Source organism: Denticeps clupeoides, chromosome 14 (genome assembly GCF_900700375.1).
Source record: "Denticeps clupeoides chromosome 14, fDenClu1.1, whole genome shotgun sequence".
NCBI lineage: Eukaryota > Metazoa > Chordata > Actinopteri > Clupeiformes > Denticipitidae > Denticeps > Denticeps clupeoides.
This window is the reverse complement of record NC_041720.1, coordinates 18259057-18279423: the sequence shown is the minus strand read 5'-3', so window position 1 is coordinate 18279423 and position 20367 is coordinate 18259057. Positions and strand designations below refer to the sequence as shown.

The following is a 20367-nucleotide window of genomic DNA, read 5'->3' as shown; positions in this document are numbered from 1 at the left end:
GTGCAGTGATTGTAAGACCGGTGTGATGTGGTTGAATTTTGTAGTTGTGGCATTCTGAACTAGCTGGAGTTTACTCATGCACCCTCTAGAACATCTAGACAGTAATGAGCTACAGTAATCTAACTCTGATGTAATAAAGGCATGGACTAACTTTTCTGCATTGTGCATTGAGATCATATTTCTTATCTTTGCACAATTTCTAAGGTGAAAGAATGCTATCCTAGTGATATTATCTACATGCTGTGTCAATCAGAACACCTAGATCCTTAACTTCTGTACTATCCCGAGCTATGATGTAGTCAGGCAGCACACGTCTGGCTGCCTGAAGCCCAAGTACAAGAGCTTCTGCCTTATCAGGGTTTAACAGAAGAAAGTTGCTGAGCATCCAGCAGCACCCTGTCTAATGTCCTTCAGACAATTCTCTGCTGCTTCTCGTCTGGCATGCTGATAAATACAACTGTGTATCGTTAGCATACCGTGTTTACGAATGATGTGACCTAAAGGTAACATGTATAAGGAAAATAGCAACTGACCTAATACGGAACCTTGTGGAACACCAAACTCCATTTTACCATGTGAAGATGAATCACCATTAATGTCCACAAACTGATACCAATCAGTCAGAGATGAACCATACAAGGGCTATTCTCTTAATTTCAACAACATTTTGTAACCTGTCAAGGAGAATAGCGTGATCAATAGTGTCAAACGCTGCACTAAGGTCAAGCAGGACAAGCAGCGAGATGTGACCCTGATCAGAGGTCAACAGCAGGTCATTAACCACTTTAACCAGTGCTGTGTCAGTGCTATAATGAGGTCTAAATTCTGATTGATATACTTCATGAATGTTGTTGCTGTCTAGGTAGGTGCACAGCTACTGGGCTGCGACTTTTTCTAAAATGTTCAATATGAACAGGAGGTTGGATATTGGTCTTAATTTCAGAAGCTGACTACAAGATCAGATCATGATCAGGTTTTTTAATCAGGGGTCTAATGACTGCTACCTTGAATGAACTTGGTATGTGACCGGTGCTAAGCAACAAGTTAATAATTTTGAGGATAGAATTTATAACATCGTGTGCTACTTGTTTAAGGAAACCTGTTGGAACCGGATACAATGTGCAAGTACATTGATTTGATGATGAGATTAGTTTAATTAATTAAAATCTTTAGGAAGTTCGAAGCATTCTAAACGGTGGTCAGCTATTGGAATGTTATTTTCCATAATAATATAGACAGAGCTATTATGCATTTAATCTCAATCTCATTCGTAACAATTTGCGTATGAAAGAATTTCATAAAATCGTCACTACTATGACAATATCGAGTGATAGTATTTGTGTCTGTCTTATTCCTGGTTAGTTTTGCTACAGTATTAAACTGGAATCTGGGATTATTTGTGTTCTTGTCTAACGAGGAGAGATACGTTGATCGAGCTGTGATAAGAACCTTACTATAGTTGAGGATGCTCTCCTTCCATGCTTTTCGGAATACGTTCAATTTACTTCTACGTCCTTTACGTTATAATTTCTGGGGTGTTCTACTTTAGTGAATGCGTGTGATCATTATACCACAGAATTAAATTTTTAGCTCCAATTTGTTTCCTTTTGAGGGGAGAAACATTGTCTAACGTACTAAGCAGTGTTAATTCTAGACATTTGGTCGCTTGGTAGAGTTCAGTGGGGTCTGACGGCGAGTTGATCAGCGTTGATAAATCTGGTAGGATATTAATAAACTTCTGTGCCGTATTTGATGTAATTGTCTGTCTCTATAGCACGGCAAATTAATTTTGTTGCATTTTAAAAGCATTAAGGAACTGATATGAGTGTCACGTCCCTGTCTGGGGGTCAGGAAACATAACAAATGAGGGGAATATGTGCAGTGGGAAGACACAGATACCAGACCCAAGTGAAATATTGTGCTTTTATTTACAGTGAGTAATGAACAACCAACCAAACCAAAAGTGCTATATACAACAACTACACAATTCACAGGAGGACAACACACCATGAAAGGAGAGACAAAACAAATACACAACAAAGCCACAACTAACCACACTAACACACAACAAAGGCTTATCCAACTCTAACACAATCCAAAACTCCAACTCCAAAACTCTCCTCTTGCTCCCTCCTCCTCTGGCTCCACAACAATGAGCCCTGAATGGTGGCTGGAATGGTCCTTATGTAGTTCTCTGTCCTGTGCATTGATTGGCTGCCAGTTGACGAGGGAATTGGTCTCCACCCAGCAGACAGCCTAAAAGAGAAACACGCACAACACAGAGCCTCCAAGCCATTCTATGTCTTAAAGGACGTAACAATGAGATTATCTGGAGATTGCTGTAGAGTGACTCTGTCTTCTATTTTTCGAAACCGAAGGTCAATACAAAATTGAGCATGTGATCACTATCATGAGTAGGTTATATTTTATTAATGTTGTTCTCAGAGAGTCTTCTAATCTGTCACAGTGGATGTTAAAGTCACCGACAATTACGGCTTTATCCACAGATACAACCAGGTTGGAAACAAAGTCTGTAAATTTTTATTTAGTGAGACTTCATAGGTTATGTTTGTATAGAAAATCTGAAAAAAAGAATTAAATCTATGTCTGGGTTTATGTGCGATACTGAGGTTATTATTAAAAATTACTGCATAGCCCAGACCCCAGGTGGTTCTCAAGAACCTCTATGAATGTCATTTAAATTTTGAATTTAAAATGAATTTAAATTTTAATTCAAACTAGAAATTAAATTGAAATATCTTGGTAGTCATGGTAGTTTCATGAATCCATGCGAACACACATGCCCTGCCCTTATTTTGACCTTTACTTTACTTTATTTAGCAGACGCTTTTATCCAAAGCGACTTACAAGAGGAAGACACCAGCAATTCTTGTTCGATTTCTATAGAATATTGAGTTTACAAACTAAGAGCCCTGATAAGGCTCAAACTTGTCAGTGAAGAGCATGCTCAGAGATTGTTAAGTGCTAGACGAAACAAATAATTATAATGTATTATCTGGAGTGGTTTTATGGTGACTGCAGAGTTACAATAGTCAAGTTTGGAGATGACCATTGCCTGGACGAGTAGCCTGTTGCGAGAGAAAAGGCCGAATCTTGCGAATGTTGTAGAGAGTGAACCTGCAGGATCTGGAGATCGCAGCAACATGATGGTTCAAACTCAGTTTGTCATCTGTCCAAACTCCAAGGCTTTTTGCAGATGCAATGGGTGTTAACAGTAGCGAGCCAATTTGAATTGAAAGGTTTTGCTGAGGGGAATTGTTGCCTGGAAAGATCAGAATCTCGGTTTTTGATAGATTAAGTTGGAGGTGTCGCTCAGACATCTATGCCGAAATGTCTGAGAGGCAGGCCGAAATTTTTGTTGCTATAGTAGCATCTTCTGGTGGGAATGACAGATAGAGCTGGGTGTCATCAGCATAAGAGTGATAGGAGAAGCCATGTGATTGGATGATGTGACCAAGTGAGCGAGTGTATATTGAGAATAGAAGGGGGCTAAGGACAGAGCCTTGTGGACCCCTTGTGGTTACCCTAGAGAGGACAGATGTCTCACCTCCCCATGATAACTTGAAGGACCTGTCGTGAAGATAAGAGGTGAACCAATCTAGTACGGTTCCTGTAACTCCTAAATCAGAGAGTGTGGTGAGAAGAATTTCATGGTTAACTGTGTCGAAGGCAGCAGATAGATCAAGTAGGACAAGGACAGATGATCTGCGGGCAGCTCTTGCAGCACGAAGGTCATCCATCATTGCCAGGAGGGAGGTTTCAGTTGAATGCCCTTTCCTGAAACCAGACTGAAAAGGGTCGAGAAGATCATGCTCGTGGAGAAATGAGGAAAGTTGAGCCAGGACTGCTCTTTCAAGAATTTTTGAAAGAAAAAGGAAGGTTGGAGACTGGGCGGTAGCTATCCAATAGAGACGGGTTTAATGTGGGTTTTTTGAGCAGGGGAGCAATGACAGCCTGTTTGAAAGCAGTGGGAAATGTTCATGTTGTGAGTGAAGAATTTAAGACGTGTGTCAGAGCAGATAATATGGTGGGCTGTATGGACTGAAGGAGGTGTGAGGGGATTGGATCCAGGGAGCAGGTGGTGGGGTGACTAGACTGGAGAAGTTTAGACACGTCCGATTCAGAGAGGGGAGTAAAGGAAGACAGTGTCCTGGTTTCAGAGGTAACAGCAGGACGGAGTCTGGGGTTAGGCGGTGAGAATTGTTTGCTAATGTCAGCCACCTTCTCTGTGAAGAAGGTACCAATGTCTTCAGATGAGAAGTGGAGGGGGTGGAGGATTCAGGAGACGGTTGAAAGTCGAGAAAAGTTTTCGAGAGTCATTGCAGTTGCTTACTTTGTCCTGGAAGTATCTGGTCTTTGCTGTAGTGACAGCAGCAGAGAAGGATTTCAGGAGAGATTGATACTTATTAAGTTGAAGCGGGCACTTGGATTTCCTCCACTGCCTTTCAGCTGCTCTAAGATGGGTCCTGTGGCGACGAACCTCGTCAGAGATCCACGGCGAGGGTGGAGTCGCACGTGTTGGTTTTGAGGTTAGAGGGCAGAGTCTCTCGAGGCAAGATGTTAGTGTGGAGCAGAGGATGTCTGTGGCACAGTTAGGGTCCTGAATAGAGAGGATGTCTAGGGGGGAGAGCTCAGAGGAAACAGCAGAAGACAGTCGAGTAGGGCAGAGGGTGCGGAGATTACGGCGAAATTGTGTTAAGTGTGAGGTGGGTGTGGTGCGTGCCAGGGGGAATAGTCTGAAGTGAATAAAAGAGTGATAGGATAGATGTAGAGAATTGACAGATGTGTTGGCTGTGGAGCATTTGCGTGTGAGTACGAGATCTAGTTGTTTTCCAGCTCTGTGCGTTGCGGGCGTGCAGAGAAGTGTGAAGTTGGAAGCAGAGATGAAGTGTTGGAAGTCAAGTTGTTTGTGGCTTGAGGAGATCAAGGTTGAAGTCTCCTAGTAGCACAAGGGGCAGTTCCTCATCTATAATGGTGGAGAGAGTTTAGTTCCTCTACAAAGTTCCCCAGCGGACCTGGAGGACGATATACAGCAACTATGGACAATTTTACTGGGTGTGTAATAGTTACTGCATGGAACTCAAAACTGGTTGTTTGAATAGCAGAAACGGGAGTGAATTTCCAGTCCTTGGAAATGAGCAAGCCTGTGTCCCCTCCACTGCCAGTGGGGCGGGGGGTATGAGAGAAGTAGAAGTCTGTAGAAAGGGCTGCAGGTGTAGCGGAGTCTTGGGGGCGGATCCAGGTCTCAGTCAGTGCGAGTACTTGGAGGTTTCGTTCTGTTGCAAAAGCAGGAATGAAGTCGGCTTTGTTGCCTGCCGACTGACAGTTCCACAGTCCGAACAAGTACTCAGGGTGGCAAGACGTGGCCTGGGCGAGTGTGTGCAGGTTATGTGTGTTGCATGTTCTGTGTATATTGAATTGAGGAGGGCGCCTGGAGTGAATGAGCGGAATGTTCTGGAAGGACATGATCAGCAAAAAGAAGTAGGAGAAGAACATGAGGGAATTTACCTGTATTTTGGTTTTACTGCTCGGTTGAGTCGCGCAGGACGAGTCGCAGGTCTTTATCCAAGTGGGTCTTCACACAAGGGCTGACGCGGCAGCGTGAGAGTAGTACCAGAAGTACAGGTCAAATTGTGAGTGGCTACAGGTGCGGTCCACAGGTAGTGGAGTTGACTATAACCTGTTTCACGACTACGCAAGAGTGGGCGTGTACCTAGTTCGGGTGAAACTGACGCCGATTGACAACAATAACGATAGCGAAAGCTAATACATTAACTTAGCTTGCCTATTTGTGTTTGTATTTAAATATTTCTTCCTGGCAAATCATCCCAGATGGGGCCGGTGCTACGCTGGGGCAAGAAAATAACAGAATAACCACGTTGTGCATTGTACAGTGTACATGATATACAATCATCGATTCACCCTCCTGACCCGGCCAGGACCCACAATCGGGTCGTTTAGCTGTGGCAGAAACAAACAAACCATTTTAACATGATCTCGCCTACTTATCATGACTGGAGCAACAGGAAGAAAAGTTATTTATAGTGGTAAATCAAATACATTTTTGTTAGCCCCCCTTTCTATAGTGCAGCCATATGTACTGCTTCCTCTTTTATTTTTCAATTGTCTTTTGTTTAGTACTGGCTTCTGGGCACTGATTCGACCATGGAGGCCATTTCAAGACAGAATCCAACATGTGGTTGACACAGTGACTTCAGGTGACCAGGTCTCGTGGAACTCTGCTGCAGTTGAAAATGGGCTGGTCTTGGATTTTCGAGCCAACAAACGGTCCTCTGGACCAGTTGTCTTGTAGGGCCTGCCTGACCTGGGCTTGTCAAAAATGTCTCCAGTCTCTTCAGATCTTTTTTTTATTCTCTGTACTTGATGCTGAGAAACATTGAAGGTGTCAAGACGACAACACTTATGTCTTTGCAAAAATTGACTCAATAGGCTTTACCGAGCTTTGAATATTAGAATACTTTTTGACAGTTTCGTTTTGCACTGAAACATTATTACAAAAGCTGTTGGGAATAAAATGAGCCATTTCTTGTAAAAAAAATATTGATTCGAAATATATTTCAGCGGCACTTGTGGTCAATTTGTACACAAGTGACAAGACTTTTGTCAGGGACTGTAGTGTGAGTAATCAGGTCGCATCAGAGAATCGGACTATACAGTGTGCACACATAAATTGTGAGCTTTTTTTTGCATGTGATTTATTTTATCTGGGTTTTATCCCATGACAGGAAACGACCAGGAAAAATCACAAAGTGTTACTTTCTCAATCCCACAAGCACCACTGTAAGCCTGTCAGCCGACTGGAAGGCCAGGACACAAAGCTTTTTCACTTCCCACCCCAGCAGCTCCCACAAAGAAAGTTAATGCTGTGAGATGCATCCTTTTTTCAACTATGCCAACCTCATATTGGCAAGTGAGAAGAGTTATTGTTGGGTTTGATATATTTGCTATAGGCCATCCAGTTAAGGAAAATGTAATGTTATAATCTAATGAAGAATATGTTATTTTGTTGAACACCTTGCTGTGTTCAGGGGGTTTGTGTGCTTCAGTGACCCTAAGATCAGGCCTCAGGTGGGACACCCAAGTTGGACAGGTCTTAGAGTAGAGGCCTGACAAAGTGCAATCCAGTTACAGGACAAAAACAGTTATCCAAAGCACCCCACCCATTTCCCACCCCCATTACCATCATGTGCTTCTTCATATTTCTTTCTGCCCCCTCATTATTTCCTGTCTAGAACTGGCCCTGATCCCACAGCATATTTCACAATATTGTTGACATGTTCTGACATGCTCTAGGAAGGAATAAAAACCCCAACCTTGGAGTTTAGGGGCTGCAGTTTGACCAAATGCACAACTGTGTGTGTTTTCCTTCATTCATTAACTAATGATCATGTCATGAAGCTTGCAAGAAGATCAAGAGATGAGACTCTGATTAATCATTTACAGCATTTACATTTACAGCATTTATCAGACGCTCTTATTCAGAGTGACTTACAATCAGTAGTTACAGGGACAGTCCCCCTGGAGACACTCAGTGTCTTGCTAAGGGACACAATGGTAGTAAGTGGGATTTGAACCTGGGTCTTCTGGTTCATAGGCGAATGTGTTACCCGCTGGGCTACTACCCCCCCTAATCAAACATATCTTGTTTCCTTCTGGGAGAAGAAAAGCTGACTTTTTAAAAAGGAGAAAATATTCAGTGCAGCTATAAGATAAGAAAGTAGTGGCAGAATGAGAGTGTGCAAGACACATTGACCTTTACTCTCCACTACCTGTGATGTCAGAGCAGGATACGCTCAAGGTGTGCTTCACCTGGGTGCTGGCATGCCCAGGAAGAAAGGTGTGTGTGTATGGAAGGCTGGAAGGACTAAAACAGGAGTAAAAGAAACACGACCGTTCAAAGGTTTAGGGCCACTTCAAAATTCTGCCAAATGCCTTAAATGTAAATGTAAAGTTTGAAATAATAAGCCGCATGTACTGAGGCACTAGATACTGAAAGAAGGCCATGTTTTCACATGTATGTGAATGTTTTCATGTTTTCACATCGCAAAAAAGTATTTCACTGCATATCATACCGTGTATGACTAAGTATGTGACAAATAAAATTAGAATTTGAATTTTTTTTAACTGAAATGGGTTTCTAATAATCAATGAAACTTTTAGAGCGGCAGACATGGGTTAATAAACGCAGAATTCCACTGGAACAGATAATCTGTCTCTCTACATTTATGCAGATATTCCATCATTAACAGCCATTTCCAGCTACCAGTATAGTAGGTTATATAGAACAATATGGAAGTAGGCTACCGGGTAAGACCCAGGTTCAAACCCCACTTTTGAGCGCCACATTATGTCCCTGAGCAAGTCACTTAATCCTGAGTCTACATGGGGACTGTCCCTGTAACTACTGATTGTAAGTCGCTCTGGATAAGGGCATCTGATAAATTCCGTAAATGTAAATATTAATGTAATTGAAGAATGTCCGGATCCGGGTCTGGAAGGGGATACTCCGGGTCCGGCGTTCGGACCAGAGTTTTGTGTTTGTCCTGTGTTGCTAAGTTCCCCGATTGTTCACACCTATGTCTGCCTGTATAAAGCTGCCCTGTTTGTGTCTGTTCTCCATTGGGTCCTTGTTTGGTGATGTCACCCATTTGACGTCCTTTTAATAAATTAAATAATTGTTTCCCATCCAAAGAGTGAGGCTAAACTGAACCGCAGCGTATCTGTGTGATGTCACATCATGCCAGGATGTAAAAAGCCTGTTTTACTCCTTTAGACCCTTTTCAGGTCTGACTGTTTATCTTCACTGGCTGGCTTCTCCGTTACTGACATTCAGTGTTTTTTTTTTGGTTGTTTGTTGAAGATGTAAATTATAATTCAGCTAAGAGCCCATCATCATCATCATCACCACCATCATCTCATGACTGTGATTAGTTAATTGTTACACGTTGGCTGAAATCCTGAAAGAGCAGAAAAATATTTAACGCCGTTTCTTCGTGTGTATGGAGGGGCGATAAAAAGGCGCTTTTTTTATCTCCTGCTTTTTTCTTGACCGGCCTTCCACATGCGCGTCCTGCGTGTCCGGGCACGTCGTGTCTTCCCAGCAACTTTAAAACCCGCAGCTTTCTCCGTTAAACGCGCCGTTGTGCTGGAAATGCAGCCTCCCCCGCGGATCCGGGTGAAGGGGCCGGAGCATCTGCGCCGGCAGCTGGGGACCGAGACCAAGACGGGCCTGAGCGCGGCGGAGAGGCTGGCGGCCAGCAGACCCCGGTACCTGAAGAGCTCCGCGCAGGGACCCGCCGCCGCCGCCGCCGACGCCGCCTCCTCCTCCTCCTTCTCGGCTTCGTTCGGCAGCGCGGACCCGGAGGACGAGGCGCCGGAGGACGCGGCAGAAGCGACCGGCGCCGTGAAGCGCAACAGCTCCAAGAAGCGGCCCGACTCGCTGCTGCTGTACCGGCAGAAATGCGACCTGCTGAGAAGCCCCGCCGGCGGGGACAACAGGCGGATTCAGCGCCGGGAACCGCTGCTCAGAGCCCCGAAGAACAAGGACCAGGAGGACCAGGAGAACGGAGAAGCAGGTCCACCGGCCGAGGAGGTCCTCAGGAGACCCCAGCACAGGCGCCTGGAGGAACTCGAGCCCACGGGCCGGAGGGGCGTGGGGAGGTCCCACTCCGACATCAGCTCCAGGTACTCCAAGAACTTCGCCGACTTCGACGCCTTCTTCAAGTTCTGCGGCCTGGACGGCGAGGTGGTGGACACGCTGGGCAGGGAGAACTTCTCCGCGCACTCCACGGACACCACGGACGCGAAGGTCCGGAGCGTGAGCGTGGCCGCGTCCGAGGACCAGTTCTCGCGGAGCAGCGGGGACAGCGGCGGGCTCCACGAGGACGAGGTCCCCAAGGCGAACCCCACGTCCGCCGTGGAGCGCAACGCCCGGGTCATCAAGTGGCTGTACAGCTGCAGGAACGCGGCGGAGTCTGGGAAGGTTCTGCGCGACCTGGACTGAGGACACAAAGGGATTTTCATAACGCGCGATATTAACAATGAGTCAATTATGACATTCCACAGTCCAGACACGCATCCAGGATGCTGTGAAGCTGCCCGCCTTAAAATCCCTGTTCCTTCTCTAGACCCTGTGATGGCGTCCTTGCAAGACACGCCCATGTGACATGGCAGGTGGCTTATCGTGGTTTAAGTTTGGTGTAAGGCTGCCTTGTGTCCTTTGGGACCCTGGATTGGCCGCACGATGGCGCGGCGGTGAGCGTCGTGGCCTCCCACCTCCAAGGTCGGGAGTTCTGACTTGTGATTCTTCTCCCTGTGTGTGTGTGTGGGTGTGTGTGTGTGATTGTGTGTGTGCCCCGCCCTGCACACAGTGTCCCAGAACGGGCCCTGCTTAAGAATAAGCCGTAATGAATCGAGTGGAAGTGAAGGGCAGTGTGAGAGTTAGTAAAAATATAAAGTTTTCCAGTCACATCCAGTCTACAGATAGATCCCCTGGGATCGAATAATAAGCAGAAATGGACTGCACACTTGGTCCAGAACCCGTCAATCCAGTTCATTTTCAGTCTTGGTACCCATAGCAGGATGAACATTGTTACATTTTCTCCTGTTCTTAAAATCTTGATGCCATTTAAACAACACGCTGAAAAAAACATGCCAGAACTAGTTGCAGAAATATTGCATATTTGTAGATTTGGAAACGTTGTCATAATTTGTTCACTATGTTGACATTATTTGAAATACCGGAACACAGTGTTCCCCCTTTGGAAGTTCCAAGTTCCAGAATAAAGTTGCTGCTATTAGGATAATGCTGGTAGTTTAAACGTGTATTTTGTTTTTACTTTCTACTCACACTTACCACCACCGTGTCCCTCAGCAAGACACGTAACCCCGAGTGTCTCCAGGGGGACTGTCCCTGCCACTACTGATGGTAAGGCGCTTTGGACATCCTTAACATCTTTTGTAAATAATATTCATTTTGTCACTACTCAGTGTGTGCTGTGTTGCAGTGTATCACTTTCAATGTGAAATGTGCTGAACATAATTATTCAGTATTGGAAAATAATAAATTATATTAAGTATACATTTTTTTCCATAGTCTGTTCTGAGCACCTTGGCGGAATGTGTCCTGAACACAATTGACATCTTCGGGTGGGGTTCATGAAATTCAATGCCTTCTCTATTATGTTTGCACATGCACGTCTCTCTCTCTGTAATTTTCTTCCTTTGAGTCATTAATAACATTTTAAAAACCTGTGAACATCAGAGAAATTCATTTCTTTGACTTGATGCTCACAAGGTCACAGAATCCCTCTTAAGGCAGTAAAAAAATGTGAAAGTGAAGTGATTGTCATTGTGAAGCACAGCACACAGTGGCAGGTACGTTGCTCAGTGGGACCTCAGTGGCCCGTGATTCGAACTGGCAACCTTCCGATTACGGGTCTGCTTCCTTACACGCTAGGCCACCACTGGCCTGTTGTACATGTGGTATAGTGTTTATAACCCATGAAATATTCTTACAGCTGGTGTTTGCGGAAGGTTAAATATTTCTCAGTGCAAATAATGATTAGATGGTTGAACCAAGAAATGACTAGAGCAGCTTTCTGAAAACCTTTCCTGAATTGGGCTCATACACGTAAATACCTCGGTGACGTCACCGGGCTCGGAACCACAGATGTACCCCTACGCTGGACGAGTCTCTTCTCGTCCATGGATCTTTTGTAGCTTTTTACGGAATGTGCACTTTCTACACTGGACGGTTGAAACGCGCTTGCACGTGTTGTTCCCGAACGTTCCTGAAGCTACAGCTTGTAGGTGAATTATGGGAACATCGGCTCCGTATCTCAGTTGCCACCGGCTTACTGGTTTCACGTTTCCCACGTACTGCATTCATCCTGAAATGTAGAATATTGCAATTTCCATAACGCCAAACGGAAAAATCCGCATGAACTCCTATACTGTTGTCGGCGGTTTCTGTGCAGTTGGTGGTTTTGAGATGTTTTGGCCTCTGAGGCCACGGAGATGGTTGTGAAGAGGAAGGCCGGTGTGGAGGTACGCGCTGCCGCGGTGCGTTCTGTGTGTCACACTCTGCTGCTTCCTGTCATTAAGAGATGGGGTAAACCGATCCGCTGTCACCGCAGCGCTCTCTGTTGCCATAGCGCCGCAGGGGACAGGATCTGGAGCGGAGGAGAAGCCTGTGCAGCTCCTGCTGTGCATAACTCTACTGAACGGAACTGCGGCCTGGGTATGAATTGATCGGGAACGGTCCGAGTCTTCTCCTGGAAGGCCACCGGTAGTCCACCACAACGGTGCTTCTGCCAGAACGTGGAGGAGGTCACCTCACCCAGAGTAAGTAGCCGAGTGAAATATTGATGGCCTAACAGGCAGGAGCCTTCCTCGCGACCCAGAAGTGCCCGTCAACTTCGCCCCGAAGAGCAGTGGCTGGGGCAGATGTAGTTCTCATTCGAGGGGTCCCGACACCCCAGGAAAGCCACTGCACCACGGACACACACGCTGGTGAGTCTGAAACCTGCTTTCTTCTGTCTTCTCGAAACTGCATGCGCGGGGTTCCTGCACGATTCTGATGATGTCACTTCTTCTATCCTTCTCAGACACTGTGTTGCCCACTCCTGATGGGGGCCGGGCAGGCACACGGGGTGTTGGGCCAGCCTTCTACCAAGAGCTGTGGTTCATTGTGCTGATGGCTGGTGTGGCCCTGGTCCTCCTTGCCATCTTTTTGGGACTGCTTCTTCACAAAGCGTTCAACAAGCCTCCTTTCACCCGGGAGAGACCACCCCTGGTTCCACTGCCCCTGCAGAAGAGGGGACCCATGGCTGTGTACCCACCCAGCAACTCGTACCTGGTAAGAGACTCAGGTCTCTAGAGCGTTTAATGAGTCACATATGGCCAAGTACATTACATGCTTGCACATACCATGGAGTCAATAAAACGCTGCGGAGGTTAGAAGTGTAGAAATGCTGAAGTGAATCTCTTCCACTAACATTCCTGTAGGCCATTGTGTAATGGAGGAGCTCCTGGGTTCAGTTTATCGGTTGGAATATCATCTTCCTCACACAGGGGTGCAGTTCCTGTTACATTCTGGCACAAGAGGAGATAACAGGCGTGATGCTCATATCCTGAAAACCGGACAAACTACTAATGATGTGCGGATTGATCCTAAAAAAAAATACTATCGATTCCAAGTTGGTATCAGTATTGGATCAATAGCACAATGATATCAATATTTTTGCTCTTTTATTCCTGTACCACGTTCCAACTGAAAGTAAACGTGCCAATAGAAATACTGCGCCTCACGTACCTAAAGTATTATAAGGAATTATGAAGTGTCAGAAATAAATGCATACCAGCACCACGGCAAACAGGGACTTTTTGTTTCTATCTGTTTGGATGGAAGACTGCCGGCGATTACCAGGTGCTGTAAGCTTGAGGGGCAGAGGTGGCCTAGCGGTTAAGGAAGCGGCCCCGTAATAAGAAGGTTGCTGGTTCGAATCACTAAGGTGCTGCTCCCCGGGTGCCTGTCATGGCTGCCCACCACTCACCAAGGGTGATGGGACAAATGCAGAGGACAATTTTGTTGTGTGCACCATGTGCTGTGCTGCAGTGTTTCACAATCACTTCACTTTCACTTTTCTTTATCATTAACGAGTAATCCCTGTGCAGTATGTCTTATGTAGCAGTGCAAAGTTCAAGCCCTTAGTGTCAGGTTTTGTAGCCATAGACATGTGAAGACATGTGACCACAATGCACTGGGTCAAAGCCAAGGAAATCCTGAACCGCCAAGGTGCCAATAAGGTCCCCATCATCAAAGCACTGTCCACACACACTGCTCTCTGGGCACCCTTCATGGCTGCCCATTGCTCACTAAGGCTGATGAGATAAATGCAGAGGACACACTTTATTGTGTGTCACAGTGTGCTGTACTTGCTGTCTAAAACAGTGATAATCACTTCACTTTAAGCCAATGTTCTGCTGGGTGAACGTGCATTCTGCATTCATGTCACATACTGTTGACCATCATTTTATAGCAGAATTAAGCACAATAAAAATCTTTCACATGTTTTTATTTCAGTTTGATACAGTGCCAGACACCACGGCCTTCTCCAACTCGGTGACCCTAAAAGGCTTTACCAGGCACCTTGAGGTGAGAAATATATTGTATTGTTTTATTCATGCTTAAGATTTTTGAGATGTGTAAATGACAAACACACATGCCCTGATACAAAACATATTACCAGTTCCTAGTTAAGTTATAGGAAACTTAATGCATGTTTCTTTTTGACAAGAAATATCATCAATTGTCTTCTTTGTCAAGACTTTTATTTAGAAAATTTCAGCTTCATTCCTAATGATTCATACACTACCAGTCAAAAGTTTACTCTGTGGCAATTATGGCGTCTGAGATTGAGCCATTTTGAAGAATCAAACGCAATAAATATATTTAGTATTTGTTGTATAAAGAGACAGTGAAATATGTTTGATGAATCTGTTTTGATTGAGTTGATTTTTGTCCTATATAAAAAAATAAGTATGCTAAAGTACAATTTTAAGTGTACTTAGTATATTTTAATGTACTCATGATGATAAAACTAAAAGTGTATTATTTTTACACACTTATTTAGTACTTAAGTGTGCTAAATATATATCATATATATCACTCACTCACTTTACATAATCTCTTGCTAGTCTTGCTATTCAGGGTTGTAGCTGTTTGACCCTGGGACATGGACACAGGGCAGGGACTCACCCAGGGCGGGGCACCAACATATAGCACAAATAAATACAGCAAACAGCACTATATAAGTTTCATCACCATTAAACTTTATTTTTGTATAAACACTGCTCTCACATGAGACACACTTGTTCCCAGGAACTCAGCAATTACTCTATCGGTTTAAATTTTATGCATGTAGATATCTACAAGAGAGAAACCAAAAAATATAACATTTAATACATAGATAAACTGTTTCACAATTATTACCACAACAGTAAATCAAGGACTAGACATGGTTGTAAAGTTAATTTCATGTTCAACACAATTTCTGGGTCACGTTATTTCTCATACATACGGTTAATCACTATTGCCATGCGAAATACAAAATGGTGGGGTAGACATAACTGGTTAGAATTCAAATAAATGTCTTAAGATATTGTACCTTTTCCTACTGTTGAATATTAATTATTTTACTGATTTAAACTATTCTTAGGACCTCTTGTAAACACTGACACTGAGGTGCCACTGAGCAAAGCACCGTCCCCACACACTGCTCCCCGGGTGCCTGTCATGGCTGCCCACTGCTCACTCAGGGTGATGGGTTAAATGCAGAGGACACATGTGACAATCACTTCACAATTAAAAAATGTAAATCAATTAATAAAATTATGATCTTTCGGTGCTCCACTAGCCACTGACTTTCCTGTCTGACTTGAAGAGGCCAACGCGTCCTACCTTTTCCTACATCAGAGTATATTGATTGTTCATTAGCACATATAGGCAATCTAGTGGTGATTAATAAAATGAATATAGACACTCTGAAATACATCAGAGTGTTGATAATCATTGGGAACATTCATGAACAACCATTCATTCCCAAGATTACTAAAGACTGTAAATTATTAGTGAAATATTTGAAATGTTAATGCTGAAACAATGTTATTTAAACAAATTTGGTGAAATGTTAACTGTAATATGTATTTTACCAAGCAGACACATAATACATACCCTTTCTGGAGCAGGACTAGATGAATCTGTGCTTATTCTACCACTCCCGATTCCAGGTGGAGCCGTATTCATGGTTGCAATAAGATCAGTTGCTGATTTTTCTGGATACAGGCGAAAAATTACAACTCAGCTACAGATATACAACACATAATAGTCTTACAGATGTATAAAAGCTGATCTTATCGGGACGGAATCCGCTATAAAACGCAGAATTAGCGGCCGCTATTTCCGGGTGAGGCGGGACGCGACGTGAACGCGCGGTCAGTGACGTCAGCGTCTGTTTTGAATCCGGATCACTCACCCAGCAGGTTCCGCGCATGCGCGCGTTCACACGCAACGTGTACAGACGGAATTCGGTTCTTAAGTGTTGAGTGTAGCGCGGAACAATACAATGCCAACATTATTGTTTTATGAATCGGAAGAACAACGCTTTTGTTAGAACATACGTGACGACCACTTACAGTCAATAACTCGTGTCAGAAACAAGGAATAGAAGCAAACTAGCACGAGCCAGTCATGGAACAAATCAGCTGGTTCAAAACGTGGTTTTTATTTATGGTTCCAGTTAATTATGCAAGTGGACACAACTTTTTTTCTCCCCAATGTTTATCTATTTAATACATTTTTTATGTTGAGGTCAAACGTGAAGCACTTTTATTTCACAAATGGAAGAATGCAATATTTTGAAATAATTCCTTGCATGAAATGCACATATTATTTGCATGTAAATGGTTTACAAATGCAAAGCGTAAATGACCAAGCACTTTGTTGAACAGTGATTAAATATATATTTGTCATGCAGGTTATTTTTTCCCTACCCACTCCATATTCACATAGTTTTTAGGTGAATAAATTAAAATAATTAAAATGGAAAAAACATAAAACGGCATTTAGGATTAATTAAAATGGATTTTATAGCATGTTCAGTCTGAAAGTGGCTTTAGATTTTCAATTGATCTGTGTTGATTTTTTTTCTCACCTGGGATTATCCACAGTCCACCACTGGCGAGTCTATTTAAATGTCTATTTGTATTAGAATATATTTGTGTTGGTACATTAAATATATTTATGTACAACTGTGATTGAAATATGCTTGTGTTAGTATATTTAATACAGTAGTACATTTTTATTTTATATATTTTTTAAAAATCTGAACTTTAACTAGAACGTGAAAATGTTCATGTTTGCAGATCAAAGCGGTAGAAATTTGCCAGCCTCCTTGTGCCTCTCTGCACTGGGGTTATCCAATATCTCACTGTTCTGCCTTATTGTCGTGAAAAGTGGTGTCTGTTGGTCACACTAACTGATTTGGAAAGATGCAAATGCTCAACATTTTGCCTTGTTTGTAATTTTTAATTATTACATAACCTGGCTTCAGTTTTGTTCTATAATGTAAAAAATGACCTAGAGCCTTTTCATGTCATGCTTAAAAACATTAAGACTTTTTTTCTGAAGAACAGTTGTAGTTTCAATGAAGCCATAAGGGGGAAAAGTCAGGACCAAAATGTCCTAATGCAAAATCTGATCGACTTCCTTCTTTTGCCTCCGGCCATCAGGGGATGGCAGATAAAAAGGTTTTGGAAGGTGACGTGCCACTTGAAGCTGGTACAGTCACTGTGTCAACGCTGCACATTTCCACCCTTGGACACCACCAGAGTTCGCTGCACCGCAGTGTGAGCCAGCTGATCGACAAAAAGTCTATGGATGGAGATGACAGCATATGGGATCACCATGTACGGAGTCATGACAGCGGACTGGTGAGCGATCGATGTTCAATTACAACAGGCATTTATAAATCCACTTTCATGTTGCTTTATTCATCTAAGCGGAACTTAAATGGAACTTTAATTACAAGGATGATTTGCTAGAATGATTTTAGAAATGCAATATTCATCCATTCAATACAAACGAAACACGGAACAGGCCCTGTCCTACGGCTGTCACCGCCGGTGTCCAGTACTCATAGCTCTGCCCCACCTCCTAAGATCCTTCACAGATTGTTTTTCCGGGTTCTGGCTGGGCATGGTTGCCTGATATCACATTTACAGTCATTGTTGAAAACAGAGTCTGACGACAAAGCTCTTTTGATGCGCAAGGAGCATACGCAACTAACTGTCTACAATTTCGTCTCAACAGTTCATGGACAATGAGTCATTTGCCGACACTGTCAAGGGATTCAGCACAGTAAGGAAGGAGCACACAATGTTCACTGACACCAACCTGTAGCCTGCAACACATTGTTCCTTTCTTCCCTGCTGTAAACCTTTTCCCGTGCATGCTCAGCAACTCTCAACAGTTTTGGTGAAACCAAGAGGATTTTTTTTATCTTGATATGAATGAAATCAGGGAAAATGAAATATAGAAACCGTAAAAAAGGTTCTTCTTATAATTTGTGCAATGTATGTACATTATAAAATGCAGTGTTCATTGTCTGTGAAAAGATAATTGATGAACTGAAGTATAAAACATTGTTAGATTAGAAAAGAACTGTCTGGGGCAATCTGTCTGAAAGGCCAAGATTACTACTGAAGAACCCGGATGATTGCTCTATCAAATATGACATATTCTGTCTTTTTTCATGGCACAACATTAAATAAACTGGGTGTTTTTTTCTGAATTGGTCAGAAGCATCATTCTTGGGCAATGGTGACCAAGCAGCTAAGAAAGAGACTCATTGTCGCAGGTTCAAATCCAGCAGTGGTCAAAGTGCTTTGTGAGGTGCACTTGAGCAAGGCTCACAAGATTGGCATAATGACGAAAGATCATTTTTACTTCTATGCTAGGGTGGATACATGTATGCAACCTTGGTAAAATATATTATTTCAATATTATAAAGTCTATATAGAGTTTTTTCAAATTAACAAAATATTTTATTCATTCTGAATGCTGGCAGACAGCTTTTTTTTTTTTGAAGACAATAGTTGGGAGCCATTTGGAAAAAATACTGTGGCAAGTACAAGAAAAACAGGGTGGTTCCAAAACGCTGTGCCTCTTTACAAGCCACAAATCAATTTTTTTCAGTAAACACTAGACGGTCCTTTGAAAAGAGGTGATTCCTCACAACCAGGTTTTTCCATCTCTCGAAGATGGAGAGATGGAAATGGAAAGTTCACATTCTGTCCAGCAGATGTCGCAGTGCTAAACATATTCATAAGTGCTTCATCATTAAATAAAGTGTGCTAAAGCACACACACACACACACACACACACACACACACACACACACACACATTGCAAAGGTCATATGGTCAGTGTGGCACAAGTGAGGTTAATTTTAAATGGTAAATTATTGTAAATTTAAATTAGAACTATAAGACCTGGAAAAGGGTATTCTTACATTGCTTACATTCTTACGTTCTTAACCAAATAAGGTTTGTAAAAAGGACAATAAAAATTAATAATACATGAATAACAAAAAAATGGGACTTGCCATAATTGCTATAATATTGCTTGTGTGGAGCAAGTAAATTATTGTAAATTTGGAGCAAGTGCAAAGCAAGTCAATCAAATCCATTTTTCTTGAATGCATTGGCCCATCATTTGGGTTAATGTGGGTCTAAGTGAGAAATAACCATTGGTTATGACTCGTGTGCTCCATGTATGGCAGACACGCCCACCCTCAGGCAAGCAATAAACAAAAATGCAAAATTGCTCTAAAAACTGTATGTATATAATAGGGCGTCTGCAACCTCTGACAAATGTGTTCATTACTTTGTTGGAAATGAAGAGTTGAGAAAAATAGCTAAAACAAATGATCAAATTCACCATAGTCGAATTTATTTTGATGCACTATTATTTAAAGATATACATTCATGTTCATGCACATATGTAATTAAATACTGAATAGAAACACAGTCTGTATTTGTTTAACGGTTGATGCCACTAAGTTCTTCATCAATTGCTATCTCAAGCTTAAGCAGACTGCCATCAAAATAATCTTCCTTACACAGACACGCGCACAGGCAGACACCTCACATCCATGTGACCCTGTTGCACAACCTGTCCTGCTTTAAATTCCACCTGCACTGAGAGTCCATCACAGTCACATCAAAGCCTAGAGTGCCTGTGGGGTCTGTGTGAGGTGTGAGCAGGGTGTAGAGGGGGCGAAGAGGTCCGGAGCCAGCGTCCATTTTCAAACAATGCTTATTTAGGGGAGAGAGGCTGGGCTACACAACATCAGGATGTTTTTTCGCATTCCTCGTCTGACCCCTGGATATATCCGATATCTACAGGTGGGTCCCTCAAATTCTACTTTGCATGTTAGATAGAGTAACCTGTATGTTCACTGTTCTACCATTATTGTTGCTATTGACAATGGAATGGCTTCAGATGTGTTCAGTTGTGTTCATGCAGGTCAACAGACTGTAGACAGTCTGTAGACAGACACTCACCTGTCAGTGAGTAGGATTATGGGAGACCTAATCTGTGCATGCAGCTGTGAATGGAGGACTGTGGGGTCAGGGTCAAGTTAATGCCCTTTAATTGGATCAGTGGTCAAATGGCATGAGATCTCCTAATCTGACCCTAAGTTATATTTTGGCACCAATGCGTCTGGATTAAGACGCCCTCTTACTGTTTTGTCTGGTTTA

At 43.2% G+C, this 20367-nt stretch overlaps 2 protein-coding genes and 1 long non-coding RNA gene across 3 annotated transcripts; 2 read left to right on the top strand and 1 right to left on the bottom strand.

The window, feature by feature from the left end:
• Window positions 1-8779: 8779 nt before the first annotated feature.
• fam110c (family with sequence similarity 110 member C) lies at window positions 8780-11122 on the top strand. Its single transcript, XM_029002913.1, has one exon. It carries the CDS (start codon window positions 9104-9106, stop codon window positions 10043-10045), a length of 942 nt encoding a protein of 313 aa, XP_028858746.1. The 5' UTR covers window positions 8780-9103; the 3' UTR covers window positions 10046-11122.
• Window positions 11123-11534: 412 nt separating this feature from the next.
• Window positions 11535-18395, top strand: LOC114803385 (usherin-like). The gene is made up of 5 exons (XM_029002914.1): window positions 11535-12555; window positions 12651-12901; window positions 14129-14200; window positions 17335-17535; window positions 17915-18395. The coding sequence occupies exons 2-5, from the start codon at window positions 12740-12742 to the stop codon at window positions 18002-18004; spliced, it is 525 nt and encodes a 174-aa protein (XP_028858747.1). The 5' UTR covers window positions 11535-12555; window positions 12651-12739; the 3' UTR covers window positions 18005-18395.
• On the bottom strand, window positions 14857-16042 carry LOC114803386 (uncharacterized). Its single transcript, XR_003751909.1, has 2 exons — window positions 15779-16042; window positions 14857-14973 (listed from the first exon to the last, which is right to left on the bottom strand). It is a non-coding gene; the product is annotated as an uncharacterized LOC114803386 (long non-coding RNA).
• Window positions 18396-20367: the final 1972 nt, after the last annotated feature.

Excerpts from the sequence above, each read along its gene's own strand:
- fam110c (XM_029002913.1), top strand. The coding sequence starts at position 9,104 with ATGCGCGTCCTGCGTGTCCGGGCACGTCGTGTCTTCCCAGCAACTTTA.
- LOC114803385 (XM_029002914.1), top strand. The coding sequence starts at position 12,740 with ATGGCTGGTGTGGCCCTGGTCCTCCTTGCCATCTTTTTGGGACTGCTT. Across the intron at positions 14,201-17,334 it reads GCTTTACCAGGCACCTTGAG|GGGATGGCAGATAAAAAGGT; the intron begins GTGAGAAATATA and ends TCCGGCCATCAG. Across the intron at positions 17,536-17,914 it reads GGAGTCATGACAGCGGACTG|TTCATGGACAATGAGTCATT; the intron begins GTGAGCGATCGA and ends TCGTCTCAACAG.